Source organism: Branchiostoma lanceolatum, chromosome 3 (genome assembly GCF_035083965.1).
Source record: "Branchiostoma lanceolatum isolate klBraLanc5 chromosome 3, klBraLanc5.hap2, whole genome shotgun sequence".
Classification (NCBI taxonomy): domain Eukaryota; kingdom Metazoa; phylum Chordata; class Leptocardii; order Amphioxiformes; family Branchiostomatidae; genus Branchiostoma; species Branchiostoma lanceolatum.
Window position 1 is genome coordinate 28,954,876 of NC_089724.1, and position 20,487 is coordinate 28,975,362.

A 20,487-nucleotide genomic window follows, 5' to 3' on the forward strand; every position below is an offset into this window, starting at 1 on the left:
TCTGTAACTACTCATATGCAAAGGATTGTTTTCTTAAGTGTTTTTACTCACATAAGAAATAACGTGGAAACTGTAGGTACCACTTGGATGTATTGAACTTCCTGTGTATCTGTATCTATATAGCCATTACAACTGCCAGAAGCCTTAACACATCAGCTTCGCAGGCACCCGGCGCGGAAGCAGCTGGTTATATTACACTGAACGGTCACTTGGGTTACTACTCAGTCGTGTGCACTATTCTTTTGAGGCCCTGTCTGGCCCTATGATCAAAAGATTGCTCGAAGTTCAATGTATCTAAACAAACAAAACTAACCAACATTGCTAACTTTGCAGTGTGTGTGGAGAGGTGTTGTCTTATATGTCATGTTATATTGAATGTGGGCATGGATTACATGTATGTTTAACTACTGTCACAGTGTATAATGCATGTACATGTCTGTTCACATGTTCGTATCCACCTTGTCTCCTGTTGTGGTCCGTACTAGCCCCCCTCCCCACAAGGCAAAGTGCGTCAGCAGCGAGGAAGACAAGACACCGTTTCTTCCTTTCACTCACACGTACAGATGAGATCGTATTTGTGCCCGTTTTGTGTGCCGTGCTTGTGATGGGGTTTTACTGCAGCTATGGTGTTTAGAAATGTGTCCAGAAACTTTCCCAGAGAAATCATTAAGAGTGTTACTTTTAGAAAAGTGCTCATCTTGAGAGTGGTACATTTGTACTTGAAAAGATAGTCTTTCAAAGTCTTGGAGAATTCATTATATATATAGATGTATGTATCAGTTGTACATGTTGTATCTCAAATGTTCAAATCTATAGCATTTCCATTGAGCCATTGCCATGTGTTAGGGTGATCATTGTTCAAAATACAAAAAGCATGGTATCAAATTTGGCTACAATACATGTCCATGTAAACATGTATGCCAGAAGTTTCATCTGTTGTGTCAAAGTCCTCAAAGTCCTTTTTCATTCCATACTTTTCTAGCTTATCTTACTGCCTATAGTTATGTGTGCAATTATACATTATTCATGCCCAGCCTGTTGCCAACAATGGACTGGTTGCAGGTTCAAGTGCTATCAGACCATACATGTTTATGGGCTTTTGCATAGAAGTTTTGATGTAGTCGAGGCAATATACATGTAGTGTGAATTTACAATGTAACTCATCATCATTTGAGTCAAAAATACATAATTGCAAGACCGACAGATTTCATTCACTCAGTTTTTCAAGTTAGACAAAATTTTAGATAAGAAAAAATTAGTTTTACTACATTCCATCTTCGATTTGTGTTTGACGTGTTTCTGACTAAGATTTACTTCCAGCTTGAATATAGTAGTTAGTGACTGAAAACGGGTCTTCCTATGCATTACCACCAACCACAGGCAGCCAGCCCCCCTCCCGCAATCCCCAGCTCAGCTTCAAGCTCGTAGAGTCCATGTCGCTCGACAAGCAGAACCTCCAGAGGGGCTGCCAGAGAAAGCTGCAGGAATACCTCGCATGGAAGAGAAGGAACTCCCTCCCAAGCCCCCTCGGCAGTCCGCAAGCAAAGGAGAGATCGGACAAACCGACGATGGCGATCAACTCGGTCGGGGTTGTTGTGGAGGCAGGCGTCCCCTTCCAGGTGATGAGCAGGCCGACCGATTCTGCGGTATCGCTCGCGGCTAGGAGAGCGCTGCCTGGGATCGAGAAGGCCCTTCGCGTGGAGACGGCAAGATCAGAGGGAGATGAAGATTACAGCATTGCCAACGACACAGACCTGTATGACTTGGAGTTGCCGCAGCCAACCCTGGGGGATGCCAGGTTTGGAACGAAGGGGCTCGACCACACGGTGCTGTCTGCCGGACTCAAACGGCTAGTAGCCAAGCCAATACAGTGGAAGAAACCATCGAGTAGCTATAGAGTTCCCACGCCATACAACGTTTCCCCGACAGCAGTCAAGCAGGCAGTGTTTGGCTTCCCGGGGGAGAGCGCAGTAGGAGACGAAGGGCCTCCACTTTGGAAGAACCCTGTAGATTCAGACGTAGCAAAAGACGGAAAGTGCCGAAGAGCAAAGGAGGCTGAGGCTGTATCCCGAGAGGGAAGTAGTAGAGGGAGAGCCAACCAGTCGCAGTCATTGAGGATGTCAAACGCAGTCATCACGTTTCCCGGGTCAACCAGGGACATGAGCAGAGAAGCAACCGCAGAAGCAGCACAGGCTGATAGCTCCAAAGTTAACCACAGGACAGTGCAATGTGATATGCAAGAACAGAGCACAGAGGAGACCGTAGAAGACCTTGAACAGCGGGTAACTCTTAAGCAAGCAGTCTTCATGTTACCCTTCCCGACGGCCAGGACAGAAGAAGAGGGGGCGTCTCAGTGGTCCGATGGTAGAGAGGAGTTTTAGTTCAGCTCAGGTGGTCAGGTGGAGGGATTGGTGCACAATTACTCACTACTCATCATCATCATTATCATCTGAAAATCACAATGGTTGGAGATATTCAGCACACTCACTACTAACAGAAATGCACTTAAGCTCTAATATCACATATTAAGCATTTATTTACAGGTACAATGCCTTGATGCCTAACTGTACAGCACTTACCAGTGAGTCTCTAGATGATCCCATTATAGTAGTTCTTGCAACTGTTCCATGAAGACGTCGTGTAACACAGAAAGTCCCCCAGACAATGTACAAGAAGAGTACATGTATATAAGAAGTCCACGTCACAAGTAGCATATGGCCTTGCTGCGCAAGGGCTCGATATCATTCATAGATGAAGTTGTAGCCAGTTTGCCTTTAATTTAGCTTCTATAAAAGGATCGCTTGCATTTGTTGTAATTCTCACAACTGTCGAAGATTGATACTCTGGAACGATGTAAAATTCTACATATCTTGGCATGAATACAGTCTGATAAATCCAGTTTAGGCAAGACGCATTTTTTGTTGTTTAGAGGATGTGAATGTTGAGAAGGTTACAGTCAGTAGTTGCATATGTATGTGGTGGACTACGTAAAAGTAAAAAAATTAGATGCTCATTTCTGGAACAGGTAGAAAAAAAAAACTTTTCAACCTAGAGATTTTTGAGGCCTTCATGAAGGTAAAACAGTCATCTTTGATTGAGGTGAAGCGTGGTGCTTTTCCAAGTAGCAAGTAGCAAGTGGTAGTGAAATGCGGCTTTGTGTCTCACATTTTTAGCCAAGCACACCGGGTCACCCCTACTCTTCTCGATAAGTGTGTGGGCCCGGGGTTCTTTTACTCCTGGAAATACTTTACCGATGAATTTCAAAGAGGTCGTCTTTTTGACAAACATTTTTTTAGAAGCCAATACTGTCGGCTGTTTGTAGACTACAATAGGAGTTCAAGTGAAAGTTGTCAGGAAGATTTTTCCCCCCTTATCATCCGATCTATAATTAGTATAAACTGTTTTAAGGTCTTATTTCAAAAGGTCTTCCTGTTAGACACCCCAGAGTTTGTTTTGGAACGGAAGTAGGTTTGGTCAGTTTTTAACAATTCGAAGTTGCAAGGTCTTATGAAAAGGCACATAATACTTACAATATTCATGTACTTATCAAATGCATCTTCATCATTTTGCAAACTACTGACCATGGGCAGGTATCTTATAAGTTCCAGACTGGTCAAGGCAAAGTCCATTTGAACAGTAAACCTAGATTACCTGTTTAATAACGCTCAAAGTAAACCAAAGATACAGTCCCTCTTTTGAGGGTACTGGAGATGTTCACTCTACTAACCAGTTTGATGTTAAAGGTTTTCCATCCTTTAGGCCACACCATTTTAATTTCTTGGTTAAAGGAATTTTTAAAAAAATGCTATATTGGAAAACCAACAGGAAAACAGAATCTCAGAGGAAAGTTTGTACTTTGGTGCACACAATTTCAGGGAGTGAACAGGGTCAGATGCAAGTTTTCACGCCAGCCTTCTGTTTTCATGATTTTTTTTGGCTAAAATTTAAAAAAAACTGTTAACCAAGAAATTAAATTGGTGTTGCCTTACAGACATGTGATGGGGATATAAGGTCTGTTTCAACAGTAAACCCACTCCATACATGTAGACAATGATAACCTAACAGTAGAACAAACAATGTCACACAGTCTGTCATTTAAACATCATATATTGTATACACAACCTGCACTCTACTAATTAACCTGTAAAGGTTTCTCATCCTTTACAGATGTGTGATGGGAATAAGGTCCATTTCAACAGTAAACCCACTCCATAGACATTAATAAGCCTCACAATAGAACAAACAATGCCATACAGTCTCTCATTTGAACATTGTATACACAACCTGCACTCTACTAATTAACCAGTAAAGGTTTCTTATCCTTTACAGATGTTTGATGGGAATAAGGTCCATTTCATCTTGGCCCAATCATTCTATGAATCATTCACTACACGAAATGACCTTGGATCCTGACGGATACGTACAGGGATTTTTTTGTATTTTTGGTGGATACTAACGGATACTGACAGATCCAACGTAACTAACGGATCCGACTAAATCCGCACGGGCTTTGGAATATTCCGGAGGAATTCCTTTACGTATCCGCCGGGATCCGAGGCCATTTCGTGCAGCGATCACTTTCTTAGTAAAGCACAGAAATTGTGCTCCATTTCGAGGGTACTGAACGCCTTGGCTTGTTTTCCCCTCCCCTATAGAAGAGCCAGTGGAGCCCATGGAGGTGGAGAAGAGACACAAGGAGGATCCCAACAAGAGACTGATGTCACAGAAACACCTGGTCGAGCTGTCGGCCAAGGTGCAGAGGCAGCACGAACAGTCCATCCAGGTGCGTTTTGTGTCCCTGTTACAAGCTCAGTTTATTGTTAATTGTTTATTCGCATATTATGTAACTTTATAATTATAAAAAGATAAACAGGGCAAAAAGAAAACATGCAGGGGGGGCCAGACGCCTAGGTGGCTTTTCATGGGCCTCCCCTAAACAAGACAATGTGAATTTTTACAAAATTATACATAATCAAAACTAAGCAATATTAACGAAAGAACAAATTGAAATTGTACCATAAATCCTACTGAAACAAATGGAAAAGAAAAGGAACTACAAAATAAATTGAGTTTACGCTTTATATATTACACAAGATTACGCTATATAATAATTGTGATTACACTATACATTATAAAACTACCATTTCCAATTCATAAAGAAATAGATCAAAATTATACAAAACAATAATCATATGAATTATTCTGTCATCAAATATCAAAGGAAAATAAGGAAAACAAACAAAACATCACAGTTCAGTTCAGTTTGGCCATTGATCTGATGGCACTACATGTACATGTACTGTATGTCCCTCCATAGATCTCTATCGAGCATGATGATTAGAAGATCTCCATTGTAAGATCCATCAAATTTTAGCATCAGTGAAATGCAAAATACCTGACATTGCACAGCCATACAAAATCTCGCCAGGTCTATGCACTTAGAATGTGCAGGACTTCATTTAGTGCTTACTAAAACCTCTTATAACACTGATCTTTTGACCTATTATATTAATGCAATGTATTTGTTGAAATACATTTTTGGGGTGATGATCACCTGACAGATAAGGACTGTTACAGTAACAATGTATTACACGAGGCAGGAAAAGCATCATGGGCTACTGCATGCTTTCTGTTACATCAGAGCTCGATTTTACTATTTTGTGTTGTGACCTCATCACACCATAGAGATAGAAGCGACCTTTGACAAGCTTTTCATAGTATACATGTCTCCCCTCATCTCCCCGTTTGTCCCACAGGCTCAGAGGGACAGGAGAACCCATCGCGCACAAAGCCCTATCAAGCAGCATCCGTCCCCGTTTGACGAGGGGCACTCCAAGGCAGCTTCCAGAATAGGTGAGCAACACATCAACAGAACAGCATTTTTAACAACTGTGTCAATCCATTAAGCCCCTGTCACACAGTACAAAAATCGATCGGCGGACGAGTCTCAATCAATCAACTGCAGGCATCAGGGCAGATGCATGGCGGCTACAGACATCTCCCTCCAGGATGTTCTGTTTTCGGCCAGAGCTCTCCATTCAGTTCTGATGACTCCCAAAATGTCCAGCACATTGATGTCAAACAGATTGACACTTGATTGACAAGTCTGTGAGCTCTAAATTACACTTTCAGCAGTAATTCGCTCATGATCATTGCAGAACGTTTTGGGAACAACCAATGCTATGTTAGCAGGTCCCTGAGCCTCGTCCGGTGTGATTGTAAATGTGAAAGATATGCTCATGGAGTCTCTGGCGATTTTAGATTCAGCAACCTTCTGGCAATAAACAAATACGGCCAAAGCTTATTGACTGTGTGGCGACAGGCTTAACCAATGATCAGTAATTTGTTTCCCTAAAGCCGGTGTCACAATTCATGCGAGTGTCGTCCGACTTTGTAGATCGCCGGATTTCAAAATCGCCTGAGCGCCGACCGTATTTTCCAATAAAAATCTCGGGTGACGTCCGTCGAACACTAAAAACTAAAAATCCCCCATGAGATGGTACCATCTCTTGGACATGGACGAAGTCAGAATCGACTAACCTGGTAAAAGGCCAATATTTGGATCAACTTTGATTTCTAAAAGTAAAAATCACCCGAAGCCTGCATAATCAACAGGACGTCGGTCGAAAATGCACATTTGAAGCTCGCCAACATGTCAGCCGAGCTGAATTTCTTATTTGTGATGGGGGCTTAAAGACAAGACCATTGTTCATCAATTAACAAATGATATACACCTGTTAACATTAAGTCTCTATATCTGTTGCTCTGCAGGGTCTTCCATAGACAGAGAAGCCAGGTCTAGGGTCGGCTCAGCTACAATAGTCAGCGTGCAAAGCAGGTGGGTCAGGTCTTCCCTTTGTGTTTCCAGTGTTTTCTTGTAAGACTGCCATATACATGTTGTATCAGTCTACTCTTACATGTATGTATGTACAGAAGGCTATGATAGGCAAATGACATCAACAAATTCATACAGTAACTGCAAAGGGAACAACCCTTGCCAAACTGTTGTCTAATGTAGCATTAATGCCAGAAATACTTATGCAGCACTAATGCTTGGTTAGTGCACACTGCCATGGTAATTTCATGGTTATTATGGCTGTCCAAATACCAGTCCCTCAATGTCCTAGCAGCCATGCCTTGGACCAAGGCTTGAACCAATTAGTTGGCATCTTTCCAGCATTAGTGCTTTCTGCCACGGCCTTTAGTCATGCTTGACCTATACATTAGCACCCTGCAACAGCTGGAGTTTTTAACAAGGGTGGACTGTAGTTAGGGGGCAGAGGGTTAATTTGGTGTGACCACCCCTACTGGCACCAGCCAGGGGAAAGGGTTTCCACTTCCCCTTCAGTCCAAGAAGACTGGGTGATAAATGATGATTAATGGACAGGGGTGTATGCTGGCATTAATGCTCTGTTCCAAAGGGAGCAGAGGGAATCCAGCATTAATGCCCAATGTGCTCCGCTAAGGAGCGCGTAGTGCGGCATTAATGCTACATTAGACAACAGTTTGGCAAGGGAAGTGCCATATGTTTTATTTGCTTCTTGAGCAAATTTTCAAAATCCTAATTTTTCCTCCATTCCTACAAAATGTACGTATAAAAACCCTTCAGCTACATTGTACATTGTGCAGCATATTTCCATGCTTTAGGCCACACCATTTCAATCTCTTGGTTAGCGGAATATCAAAAAGAATGCTAGATCAGAAAATCAACAGGAAAACAGAATCTCAGAGGAAACTTTGTACTTTGGTGCACACAATTTCAGGGAGTGAACAGGGTCAGGTGCAAGTTATCACCCCAGCCTTCTGTTTTCATTATTTTTTTTTTTCAAATTAAAAAGAAAATCCGTTAACCAAGAAATTAAATTCTCATGGCCTTAAACAAACTGGTAACCACTGATCCTTCCCATAACCCCCACAGAGCACCCACTGTGCAGTCCAGAGTCAGTTCCGGAGTGGCACGGGTTGCGGAGAGAATCGGTAGCGCCACCTACAGTATGCCGAAGGGATCGCAGGTCTTCACCGGAGCCCAGATCATACCGCGGGCTAGGAACGCCGAAGAATCCAGTGACTCCTCAGACACTCACATCAAGTCTTTAAAGGCAGAAAGTATGAAGACATGATTGTGTGCTTAGTAGTAGCAGTAGTTAGTTACTCTAAGACCTTCTAAAGGTCCAGATAGGGTTTTGAAAACTTACTTCACACTCACCCTCCTGAAAGCAGAGCCCCTATCGCTCGATTCGTTAGCTCGCTCACGTAGGGGCAATTCAGCACTGGCTGCCATTGCACGGGTAATTTCTGACCAATAAACCATTATTATCATCAATATTATCAGGGAGTCTCAAACTTCGTAAATGAAAAAATGCACAGAATGAGCTAATACTGGTGTATTTTACCAACAAAGTACAAATACAGTAGTACACTGTTTTTGTGGTGTTGTAGAGTAGTAAAAAGTTACTCACCCACTCTCTAATCTTACTTTTACAGTAGCCAGTAGCCAACCCCCGCCTAGCGGTGTAGCTCAGTCCCACTATACTCCCCCGTCCAAGGCCTGGAAGTGTAAGTCTCTTCCTAGATCTGGGCATCCTTGTGTTGAACTTACTTTATCAAGGGTACACTCCATACCTTATAACATGATTCTGGACTTATGAAGTATGAAGTCTACATAATAACTTAACGACCTACATGTTTGTACACATATGCCATCTGTTTGAGAAAGGATTTGGAGAGCACCTTTTGATTTCTTCATTAATTTCTCATCCATGTTGTAAAAGTGTGACTCATCTTAAATAAGTTTGTTTTGTTTTCGTTAGTTTCTAACAACGGTTTCTGCAAATAACATCACTCCCATGCCACAGTGCATTGTGTCTTTTTATGTTTGCCAGCTTGGATATGTTTTTGTCAGCTCTACGATATCCTGTAGCTTGTGAGATTATGGTTAACGTTAATTATGACAGCTATTCATCAAATTCTGGTATGTTCCCACAGCCAAACAGTACACAGTCCCCTCCTCCACTGCCATTACTGAGGTCACCAGACAGGGCACACCTGGTAAGATTCAAGAAACATGTGTTTAATCAATGATATTTGTAGTGTATGGTGATCTATGATTGTGTTGCATGTAGTTTTTGGACAAAATGTTAGAAATGTCATAAATGAGTTTTCTAGACTCTAGGTCACACCAATTTAATTTCTTGGTTAACAGATTTTTTTTTTAATTTTAGCAACAAAAAAATCATGAAAACAGAAGGCTGGGGTGAAAACTTGCACCTGACCCTGTTCACTCCCTGAAATTGTGTGCAACCAAGTACAAACTTTCCTTGGAGATTCAGTCTGTTTTCATGTTGATTTTCCTATCTAGCGTTTTTTTTTTTAAATTCCGTTAGCCAATAAATTAAATTGGTGTGGCCTTATGGTGGTAAGAAAGGAATTGTGACAACTGACATAAGAAATGCCAGAGAACTGCTCCTGGACAGAAATCGAGATGGGTCCATGTCCAGATTTGTTTAGAATACATCAAATTACATGTGGGCCAAATTTGGTGCTTTTAGACAAATTTGCACAATTTGACTAAATTGGGGTGTCTTCTTTGTACACCTTTTCTTAAAGAAATATCATTTCCTTTTCCAGCTGCTTACCCACCGCGGGCTCCAGATAAGGACCCCGTCACCATGACGACAGTTCCAGGCTTCGCCTCTATTCCGGTCAAGAAGGTCATGCCAAAGGACATGAAGGTGACCTTGAAGTTTCGATATGCAAAATCAGAAATGATGTCAGGGCTATAGCTAATTTGAACCCTTGAAGAATTAGTTATACCAGCTGTGAAAACAACAAGACCTACATGTAGAACTGTAAGTGTTAAGTCCAATTTTTCATTATCAAAAAATTGTACAGATGCAGTTGCATGTAGGTATTTTAAAAACAAATTCCTCTATGCAGAGATTAGTAACTGTTGTTAATGTACATGTTTGGGGAGAGCCACATACACCCCGCGCACGTACTAAAAGAACCCACCACCACCTAAAAAGAGTAGGGGCATGCCCAGGTGTGCGATGGTCCAAACCTTACAGTCTGGTCTGGGTTGACATCTTGAAAAGGTGATAGTCACCTGTTATGTCAAACCTTCCACAAATGTGGTAAATCAAAATAGATAAATAAATAAATGTACATGTACACTGTAATGTAGCCAGCCATGGCTGAATGACATACATGTAATTGTTATACATGTGTGTATACCTACATGTACATGTACATTGAGTGTTATAAATCCCTTACTGTAGCTATATTAGTGTTCTCTTCCTAGTACATGTACAATGTATATGGAATATACTCCTTACTTAGTACCTATTTAGAATTGTTGCGAAATGTGTTTTATTTGCCATGTTTAAAATAGACTACTAAATCTTTAACAGTTTCTTATCATAAGAAAGTACTTGCTGCCAAAACTTGCCATACTGTCTACCTTGTAGAACCGTTGTGCCATAAATTCCATTCAAAGTTTATACGTGTTATATCCCTCCAGCCTGAGCCCAAACCGACACCCTCCAAGCCACCCGCACGGCCCGCTGCTAACAGCCCAGACCCCTCCTCAGCCCTGGCCAACATCGGCGACCTCAGAAAGTCTCTTGTAGAACCACCTGACAGGGCTAAGGTGCCACCTGAAAAAACATCTAGAAGGTAAGAGTAATCCTGGTATACAGACTTAATGCATTGCTGCTAAGGCCACACCAATTTAATTTCTTGGTTAACGGAATTTTATTTTCCAAAAAAAAAAAAACATTATAAAAAAAAATCATGAAAACAGAAACCTGGGCCAGCCTTTTTTTTTCTAAAATGTTTTTTTTTTTTTAAATAAAATTCCGTTACCAAAAAAATTAAATTGGTGTGGCCTAAGATATCATCTTGTACCATTGAATGTGTCATATGCACGTAGAAAAGAAATGCCATCCATTGCACACTTCAAGAAGAAGCAGGTTAACCTCCTTGGTTAGAACAACTCTTGAGACAGTTTGGAGCTCATGTAGGTACATGTACAACATATAGCATCCAGCCAAGATGATATATATAACTTCATTGTAAGAAGGTAAAAAATAGTTTAATTTCAAAACTGGCTGTTATACTCAAAGCATTAAAAGTAGCCACTCTCGATCTAGACCTTTGCGCTCTAGCCATATCAGTTGCAAGCTCTTGCAGTATAAAATGTGACTGCAAGGAGAGGTCACACCTCCCAAATCAATACACAGTTAGCTTGTACGTGCTTTCAAAATTTCAACAAGTTGTATTACTGTCATCTGTGTTACAAGCATTTATAGCAGCAGCTCTACATGTACATTGTGTACATGTAGATCTAGACCCTTTGGGCTCCAGCCCTACAAGTTGCAATCTCTTGCAGGACAATCTTCGACTCCAAGAAGAGAGGTCAGACCTGCCAATACAATACACAATTTGCTTGACTGTGCATGTTGCCATGTGCGTATTTGCACTGACAAAGTGTTTTCCTGTTTCCAGAGAAACATATGTTCGTGAGCTGCATGCCAGACACCCAGACTCCGACAACACAGCAACCAACCAGGAGGCAGAGGAGAGAGAAGAAGCAGACAGGGTGAGTGAATTTAAATTTTGGACCGAATATTTGGCCTCAATGATTAGAGCGACCCACTAGTTTGCTAACTCAGAGGTAACCTCGTGGATAGTTGAAGAGGGTCAAAGTCGCCTGGAAGTCTGTTTCATCCTGTTTATTCTAGTTTCCATAAAAAAGCCTTACATTTTAGTTTGTATACCCTATCTTCTTACCTTACACTTGTCCTGATCCTAGGTAGCAAAGTTCTTCACACAAAAGTTGTGACACAACCATTACATGTACATCATATTCACTAATCTTATCTATCTAATGATAAATCCTGTCAACGTTTGGCTGACTGTCCTACTAGCTAGGTGTTGCTGCAGCAGAGTGAAGAATGCAGTCCTGATCTCAATATCACAGCAAACAGTCCATCTTCAGTAGGTTTTCTTTTTATAGTCTTTCATATGAGAAATGTAAACCTTTTTTGTACATTAACAGACAGGGGATAAGTCACCTGACTATGACCCCGCCCATCAGAACCTGGAGTGGCGCCACCGCGACCCTCGACACCGACCCATGCCGGAGTTCATCCCCGTTGCCATGGAGAAGATCAGCATGAAGGACCTGGAGATGGCTCCGCGGAACGCCCCACCGAGGGAGCGCCCGTCCATGCAGCAGTACCTCCCCCAGCAGTACGCGCTGGAGAGGCCACAGGCCCAGTCACGGGAGGAGAACCCCAAAGTGCACAGCTTCGGCGTGGGCAAGATGGCAGGGCCGTTCAGGTAAAACATCACCAGCAGCGCATCTTTCATCATGACATCAGTCACCCCGACCAATCGAATCACGTGAATCGCATTGAACTCGTATAAGCCATTTCCCGACAAATCGCTTTCTAACTTGCGTTAACGACTACATCTGACCAAACGAACTCGCCAGTGAGATGGAGGAAGGTGTCAGCTTCCAAAAGACGTTTTCAGATAGACAATATTTGGCACGTTGGAAGTGATTGAATCCGCCCTCGATTTATCTTCTAGTTTCTACTACTTTTCTCTAAACGTTAAATCGCGGGCGGATTCAATCACTTCCAAAGTGCCAAAATTGTCAATCTGAAAACGTATTTTGGAAGCTGACACCTTCCACCATCTCACTGGCGAGTTTGTTTGGTCAGATGTAGTCGTTAACGCAAGTTAGAAAGCGATTTGTTGGGAAATGGCTTATACGAATCTGAGTTCAATGCGATTCACGTGATTCGATTGGTCGGGGTGATCAGTGTAACTTACTCTCCCTTGTTCCACAATCTTGACATTATATTCATTTTACATTGTACATGAATGACAGTCTTATCTTTTGGAAGGACCAATATTTTATGTACAATGACATTTAGACCAAACTATTTTATTTTCATCATTGTACTTTCATGCACAGGTTCAAGCATGTCTTATACATTTCAAGCTGTTTTGCCAAAAGAAGCTGCTTGGAAAGGTGTTTTATTTTGGTAAATCTAGTGAATTTGCACTCAAACTTCCCTGCCCAATGTTATTAACATGACTACACAACTATAGTGGGTTTTAGAACATGTTTTCCCAGGCAAAACCATACCAACATGCTTGCATTTCCAACACATTTAATGTCACTAATCTCTTCTATCTCTTACAGTAGAGAAAAGCAGCCGGCAACTTTGGCGTCCAGTTTCTTAATACACTATACTTGGATACTGAACGTTGTGAAGTCCTGTCAAATCATGTTAAGGCCATTCCAAAATCACTGTGAAGTTGCTGATCCCATTCTCGCTGTTTCTCTTACAGTAGAGAAAAGCAGCCGGCAGCTTCGGCGAGCAAGCAGCTCACGTCCAGTTTCCAGGACATTGTGTGCCGACGGGACCGGGAGGGCGCAGGGGCCACGGACGACACGGACGAACAGCAGGAGTCGCGGGAGAACAGCGGCAGCAGCCAGGAGGGCAGAAAACTGGAGACCACCATAGAGAGGGCCAGCACAGTACCTGTTAGACAGTCAGAGGTAGGTTTGAGCTTTAGCGAATGCTACAAGATCTTGATCTTGATAGGATACTAAGCAACACTCCTCTGTAGGAGTAAAGTGCTTAGGAAGGAGTGTATTTAAGACCTGATATAAGCCAGGAGGGCAGGAAACTGGAGACCACCATAGAGAGGGCCAGCACAGTGCCTGTTAGGCAGTCAGAGGTAGGTTTGAAATGCGATATAAAACCACAAACTTAAGCCGCACATATCTATTTTTTTAGTTCTTGGATATCTGATTTTATTTTATTTTGTTTCATTAGAATTGCAACAGTGCAATACACGTGGGACACAGGCAGCTATTGCTGGTGTAGTGACCCACACACATGATATACAGTACTGTACCCGTTTTTACACTTGGATGGAGTGAGGAAAGTCGTGTAAACTGCCTTTTTCCCAAGGGCACAGGATCGTTGCATCAGGCCTGGGGATTCGAACCCGGGACCCCTGGGCTAGGAGGATCATACATCTATGTATGGCTACATACTTTGTAAATCCCAAGACCTTCTTTTATGTTGAGCTTTCAGTAAAGCATTACGAAGTAGATCTAATTACTGAGGTCTCATATTGTAAAATAGTAGTGTCCATAGGCTAGGAAAGTTTTTTTTTCTAAATTATTGCCTTAATTTTTTGGTTCCTCATCTTTTGATGTGTTTTGCATTTTGTTTTTGTTTATTTTGTAGTGGATAAACCGTAAACTGCCTCATGTAGTAACACACCACTTCCATACTTTAGACTTGGTAAGTATGACTTAAACAAGAGATTGGTTGCTTGGAGCCAGTGCACACAGGGTTTTGATAAGTGTGGTGGGTTCTTTAAGGTTGTGGTGTACACGTAGGTCTTGTCAAGCAGAGGTTGATGTCTTCAGGTTCCCTCCAAGAAAAACTACAACTTCTTCAAGAAGCATGCCTCCTGGGGTTTGGAACTCCAATAGAGATCCTAGCATGCAGCCTGGTGGTCCAGAAGCTGGATTGCTAGCCACTACACCATGCATGCTGCATCACTAACCTTTGCAGTAATAAAATAGCATCGCAAACTTGTAATGGTGAAAGACTTAGTCTGAGGAAAAACTTTGATGCACTTCTTTTAGCCAAAGATGTTTATAAATAAATTTGTTCCCACTGGGTGTGATTTGGGTTGGGGATATTTAAATCTTTTGTAGTTTTTTGTGTGTATTTGCTTGTTTTTAAGGTTTTGTTTTGTTTGTTTTTCCATCATTACAGCCAAATATCTACTACGGTCGTCTGGCGTCCCCGTCCCGCACGTGGCGCATGCCCACCATGTTTGACCATCTGCAGCCAGGTAAGGTTTCCTACCTGCACACCTGTTTGTTCACACATAATGAGCCAAGAAGACAATGAACAGCGAGCAGATTGATATTGGAATGAGCAGAGCGTTTTGGACTAATGCCCCTGACCGCTTACAGCTGAAATTTTGTGAAACACTTCTCTGATGCACAACGGATCATGACCCCCGTTGAAAGTGAAAAAATCTCAAGATTTATTCTGAAAATCTAAAGATTTTGTACTAGATCTTGAGATTTTATGAGACGATCTTAAGATTTTATGACACAATCTTGAGATTTTATGAGAATCTTGAGATTTTACGAGACGATCTTGAGATTTTTTTTCAGAAAAAATCTTGAGACTTTTTCATTTTCAACGAAGTGTGAAGACATTATGATCCGTTGTGTACCGGAGAAGTGTTTCACAAAATATTGTACCTTTAAGCTGTGAACAGTCAGAAACATTAGTCCAAAGTGTTCTGCTCATTCCAGTAATAATCTGCTCGCTGTAAATGGTATAATAGTACAAACAGAGCCACAGGAATCTCTGTTATCAGTGTCAGTATTTGAATTGCTTGCTTGCTTACATGTATATTGTATTATTATCATTAGATATTGAAGTCACAAATGCAGTCTCACAGAAAATGAAACCGTATTCTTACATTAAGGGCAAATAAAACTACCTATACTATCTTTTTTGAGGGGATTTGGGGGATTGAATGAACACCTTAGAACATCTCAGAGGCCCTGTGTTGTGTCATTTAGGCCACTTTAAGCAATTTTTCAATATATGAATTGATTAGCCTTCAGGCTATACACAGCTTTATTTTACTCCCAATACTGTTTCCTGTACACTTCATGCAGCTCTTGCCATCTCTTATCTCATCTTATTTATCCTTCATTTCATCTTAAAGGTGCCCTAAGCAATTTCAGGGGGTAAAACTGGAAGTATTCTGGATACGGCAATCTATATGAAATTGACATTAAATTCCCCATACATTTGCATCATTATTTCATACTTTGGGCGTTTAAAAAGAGCACAGAAACAAGCTGCAAAAGCATGAATATTTCATTATTTCATTCATTTTTACCACCCAAAAATCAGCCCAGGCTAGAATCCAGCTGAAACCGTTTTCTGTCAACAGCCGGTAACTTCCGGCCACGTGACGTCACAATGTACGAGAACATTGAGTTATGACCACATAATCAATTTTCTGGAGGCGTTTGGGACTCTTCAGTCAGAATTGCGCACGTTCGGAACATTTGAAATAATGGCTGACCTCCAAGTACTCAGAATTTCTATATATGAGTTTCCAACACACAATGACATTGCATCTTTGATCCAGGATGGTCGATATGCAATGAATACTATTATCTAAACGTACTATATGTTTCACTTACTGGCATGCCTATCCATTCTCTGATATCATCCTCCCATCCTGTCCATTGCCTACCCTTATTCTTCCTCCCTGGACTCTTGCTAGGCCTGTACCTTGTTGAATGTTTGATGCTTGATGTCGTTACCTTTGACCCGACAGAGTACCGTCGTCAGGACTTCACCATCCGGCCGGAGCCCATCTCCATACCCTCCTCCAGGAAAAGGATCTCGCGAGCCCAGAACATGTGATTGCCGTTTTCACTCCTCGAAACAAAAAAACTCCCGCTGCATCTGCTTCGCACACTGATTGTGTTCATTTTGTTTTCAGCCGCACCGCATTTTATTTTCAGTTTGTTGTTTTATTTTATACATTCCTCACACGCTTTTACTAATAGCAAGAAAATATTAAGGACAAGGCTCAGGCGAAACAAATTTGATTTTTTGGATGACATCAGCTTGAAGATTTGAATTGATGATTTTTGTTTTGATCCTTTCGCATTACCTGTAAATTGCCTTTAGGCATAACATGTCAGTCTTGTACAGTAAAGCCCCCATCACAAATATGAAATTCAGCTTGGCTGACGTGTTGGCGAGCTTCAAATGTGCATTTTCGGCCGAAATACGACGACGTCCTGTCGATTACGCGGGCTTCGGGTGATTTTTAGAAATCAAAGTTGATCCAAATATTGGCTACTACCAGGTTAGTCGATTCTGACGTCGACCATGTCTAAGAGATGGTACCATCTAATGGGGGATTTTTAGTTTTTAGTGTTCGGTGGACGTCCCCCGAGATTTTCATTGGAAAATACGGTCGACGCTCGGGCGATGTTGAAATTCGGCGAGCTTCGGGCGATCTACAAATTCGGCCGACGCTCGCATGAATTGTGATGCCGGCTTTAGGACAAGCTGTACCATGTAAGACGGGGCTGTAAGGTTTTGTACACTCACACCTGATGAACCCCTACTTTTTGGATAAGTGTGGTTGGATAATAAGGTGTGGCTGTCCTCAAACTGTTGGCCTCCTACTTTGTGTCCCTAACTGAAGCTAGCCTATGTGATTGTGGAACACTATTTCATTTCTTTATCAGTTTATGCATTTCAAAATCTGCTTGATGTCATCCATTTGAATCAAATTTGTGCGGCCTTAGCCAGTTTACCTAACTTCCACATGGATGTGTCCAGTCCTCTGACATCTGGTATTTCACATGCAGACAGAATGGAGACGAGGACCACGGGAGAACTGCTTGCTTTTTTTCTTATGTTTTGTTTTGCCAGCTGCTTATTGCACATTATATGACATATTTACACTTATATGCTGCCTGCTTTTTTACATTGCTTGAAGTCATTTGAAGAAACACATTACTTACTTTAATTTGCACTGTTTCTTCAATCGTGAGTATGCATGGTGGAGTATAATACGTACCAAAAGAATTGATATTACATGATATTTCTATGAACATCATACATGTATGTCTGAAATACTGAGTTCAAATACACAACTTTGAAGCACCACACAGAGACAAATAGGTTGCTCAAACATGTCACTGTAATAAAAAGAAACTAAAATTCTTCCATATTTACCTGAGTGTCCTGTAGAATTTGCTTGCTTAAACAAGTGAGTTTTCCGAGGAGTCCTTGCCAAGCGGTTTGAACCTCACAAGTCCTAAATTCATTATAGATAATACAGTTACAGTATAAATTCTATCACAGTGAAACCAAGGCATGCATAATTTTACTGTTTCCTGACTTAGACTCCTACCTGATGTACAGCACTGACTTTTTTGATTCACACAAAAAAATTAAAGCTGTATTGCATACTTCAGACACTGGTTAGGTTATTGAGCCTTGTTTTCTAAAAAAAAAAAAAAAAAAAAAAATTTAACGGTTCTTGGTGGATGTCAATGTACAGATGTTGGCACATTGGCGCACCAAATCCGTAGTGTGTTTTTGGCACACATTTTAACATATTAGCCTAAGTGGCCCGGTGGGCGTCACTCCACCGTCAGGGAAGTCGTGTAAAGTGCCTTTCCCAAGGGCACAACGTCCGGGCAAGGTGAGTATCGAACTCGGGACCTATTGGTTCCGAGTTCAGCGCTCTAACCGTTACGCCACGCCACAACCTTGTTTTCTAAGGTACTAAAAACATGCATGCTTTATGTCAGCCCCACTGGAAATACGAAAGTAACAATCAATATGTATAAGCTACCTTAGATAGAAGCATGTCCAGTTTCACTGTTTCTGACTCCTGCCTTTTTTTCTTCACCCCTACAGGAAGTTCCCATCCGTCCATGGTTTCTCTTTCAATCGGCCAAATGCCCCACAGTAGAAATGATCAGGACCATCGCAGCTCCGGGTTCCTGGGCCAGAGGAAACTCTACCCACCCCTCCTCAGGTACAAGCAGACCAAGAGGAAATAACAGGACCTCAGGACGGAGGAAGCAATGTAAAGGGAATGAGACATTTATGGCTACAACCTAGCTAAAAGATCTTGTTTTACACCGCACTACTTGGCACAAACAGACCAAGGAGAAATACCAGTAGCATGACCTTTGGTCTCACCACAGCTCCAGTACGGATACAAATGTGGAAGCAAAGAAGACAGCTTTGACTAGAAAAGACTGGAAACATCTTGTTCTACACCACACCATTTAATACAAACAGACCAAGAAGAAATAACAGAATCTTTGGTCCTCACAACGGCTCTAGTACGGATAAAAACGGAAGCAAAGTAGACAGTTTAGGCTAGAAAAAGGAAGTTTTTGGTTAAAGACCGGAAACATCTTGTTCTACACCACACCATTTGGTAAAAACAGACCAAGAAGAAATAACAGGATCTTTGGTCTTCACCACACTAAGTAAAGTAGACAGTTACGGCTAGGAATAGACAATTCTGGTTTAAAAACCTGAATTATGTTGTTCTGAACCACACCATCCGGAACAAACAGACCAAAAGAAAATAACGTAGTTGAAGATCGAGGTTTCTCCAATACAAGATTTGAGGTGCCCTGAACAGCTAACGGAACTGAAGTAACTTGGAAACAAGAAAGCAGTTAGAACTTTAACCTCCCTGTGCTGCCTGTTGCCAATACAAAACTTGGTGTCAGAAGGCTACCTCAGCATGGAGAGGGTTAAAGATATGTATTACCATGTACCCAGGATATGCAGACATGCTGCTGAAACTAACATATCCTCTTAACCCCTCCAGTAGAAAGAATTGCTATAATACACCTTAACATTCGGAGGGTTAAGATCGTATTCAGCTGCATGTAAAAATTAAAATTAAAGCAGTTACACATTTTACATGTTTATACAAATAAACTGTATTGTACAGATTGATAGGAGAAAAATTATACTATACAATAGTTATAAGTTTTGTATTGCCAAATATCACAACTGTGCACGTTTTAAACGCCTTGCCAACGAATGTTGTAGGATGAGCTACAAGTAGGGAACATGTCATATATATGCTCAAGTTCACATTCAACTGCATTTATCAATATTTGGTACTGCAGTTTTTTGCAGGGTCTCTTTGCTGCAATAAAAACCGTCCATGCTGCAAAACATTGTAACTATCAGAGATGTACAACTTTCTTAATACATTTTTTTTGTTTCTGAGTTGTATTCAATGTTTATCAGACACTGTAGTAGTTACATGTTTGTATATAAGCTTTGTTGTGTATATACTGTATGTTTATTTTGTGAGATTTGCTTTCGGCATGTATGTTGCTGTTTCTAACAGTTTGTATGTGAATCCTTAAAGTGCATCCAGAGAATTTGATGCCATTGTTATGAATGTTGCAGTTTTTCTCATGCTTCTCTCCAAACTAGGGGGAGAATATTTTTGTAACAAGTAAAGAAAGTTGGTCATTGCATACTATACATGTTTCCTGTCTTGTTGCCTTTTGTTTTCTCTTGTTAACTGCAAACCTAGGACATGATTTAAGATATGGGAGCCATAGATTATGATCTTGAGGGGTTCAAGTTCTCTCATGCCTATGGCCATACCTTGGCAGAACAACATACTGTTCCATAGAACATTTCTTGTTTTCTCATATTTATTTAGACCCTATAGCTAGGTTATTATTCAAGATATGGGAGCCATAGATGATGATCTTGAGTGATTCAAGTTCTCTCATGCCTATGGCCATACCTTGGCAGAACAGAATTCTGTTCTACAGGACCGAAATTGCCTTATTTAGAAAGGACAATGTCCCCATCCCCTTAAGCCAAT

The 20,487-nt window shown here is 41.3% G+C and overlaps 1 protein-coding gene across 2 annotated transcripts in view; it reads left to right on the plus strand.

Annotated features, from left to right (window-relative positions):
- Nucleotides 1-18,677, plus strand: part of LOC136431315 (uncharacterized) — a 73,062-nt gene extending 54,385 nt beyond the window's left edge. Inside the window, exons 24-39 of one of the 2 annotated variants that reach the window (XM_066422642.1) lie at nucleotides 1,381-2,364; nucleotides 4,656-4,783; nucleotides 5,757-5,853; nucleotides 6,772-6,838; nucleotides 7,919-8,106; nucleotides 8,485-8,556; nucleotides 8,986-9,048; nucleotides 9,628-9,731; nucleotides 10,496-10,674; nucleotides 11,506-11,599; nucleotides 12,059-12,342; nucleotides 13,366-13,576; nucleotides 14,277-14,333; nucleotides 14,817-14,895; nucleotides 16,417-16,501; nucleotides 18,528-18,677. In XM_066422642.1, coding sequence (XP_066278739.1) covers nucleotides 1,381-2,364; nucleotides 4,656-4,783; nucleotides 5,757-5,853; nucleotides 6,772-6,838; nucleotides 7,919-8,106; nucleotides 8,485-8,556; nucleotides 8,986-9,048; nucleotides 9,628-9,731; nucleotides 10,496-10,674; nucleotides 11,506-11,599; nucleotides 12,059-12,342; nucleotides 13,366-13,576; nucleotides 14,277-14,333; nucleotides 14,817-14,895; nucleotides 16,417-16,501; nucleotides 18,528-18,582 — 2,747 coding nt within the window. In that variant the 3' untranslated portion in view covers nucleotides 18,583-18,677. The remainder of the gene's footprint in view (nucleotides 1-1,380; nucleotides 2,365-4,655; nucleotides 4,784-5,756; nucleotides 5,854-6,771; nucleotides 6,839-7,918; nucleotides 8,107-8,484; nucleotides 8,557-8,985; nucleotides 9,049-9,627; nucleotides 9,732-10,495; nucleotides 10,675-11,505; nucleotides 11,600-12,058; nucleotides 12,343-13,365; nucleotides 13,577-14,276; nucleotides 14,334-14,816; nucleotides 14,896-16,416; nucleotides 16,502-18,527) is intronic. The other variant, XM_066422643.1, reaches the window with a different exon arrangement.
- Nucleotides 18,678-20,487: the final 1,810 nt, after the last annotated feature.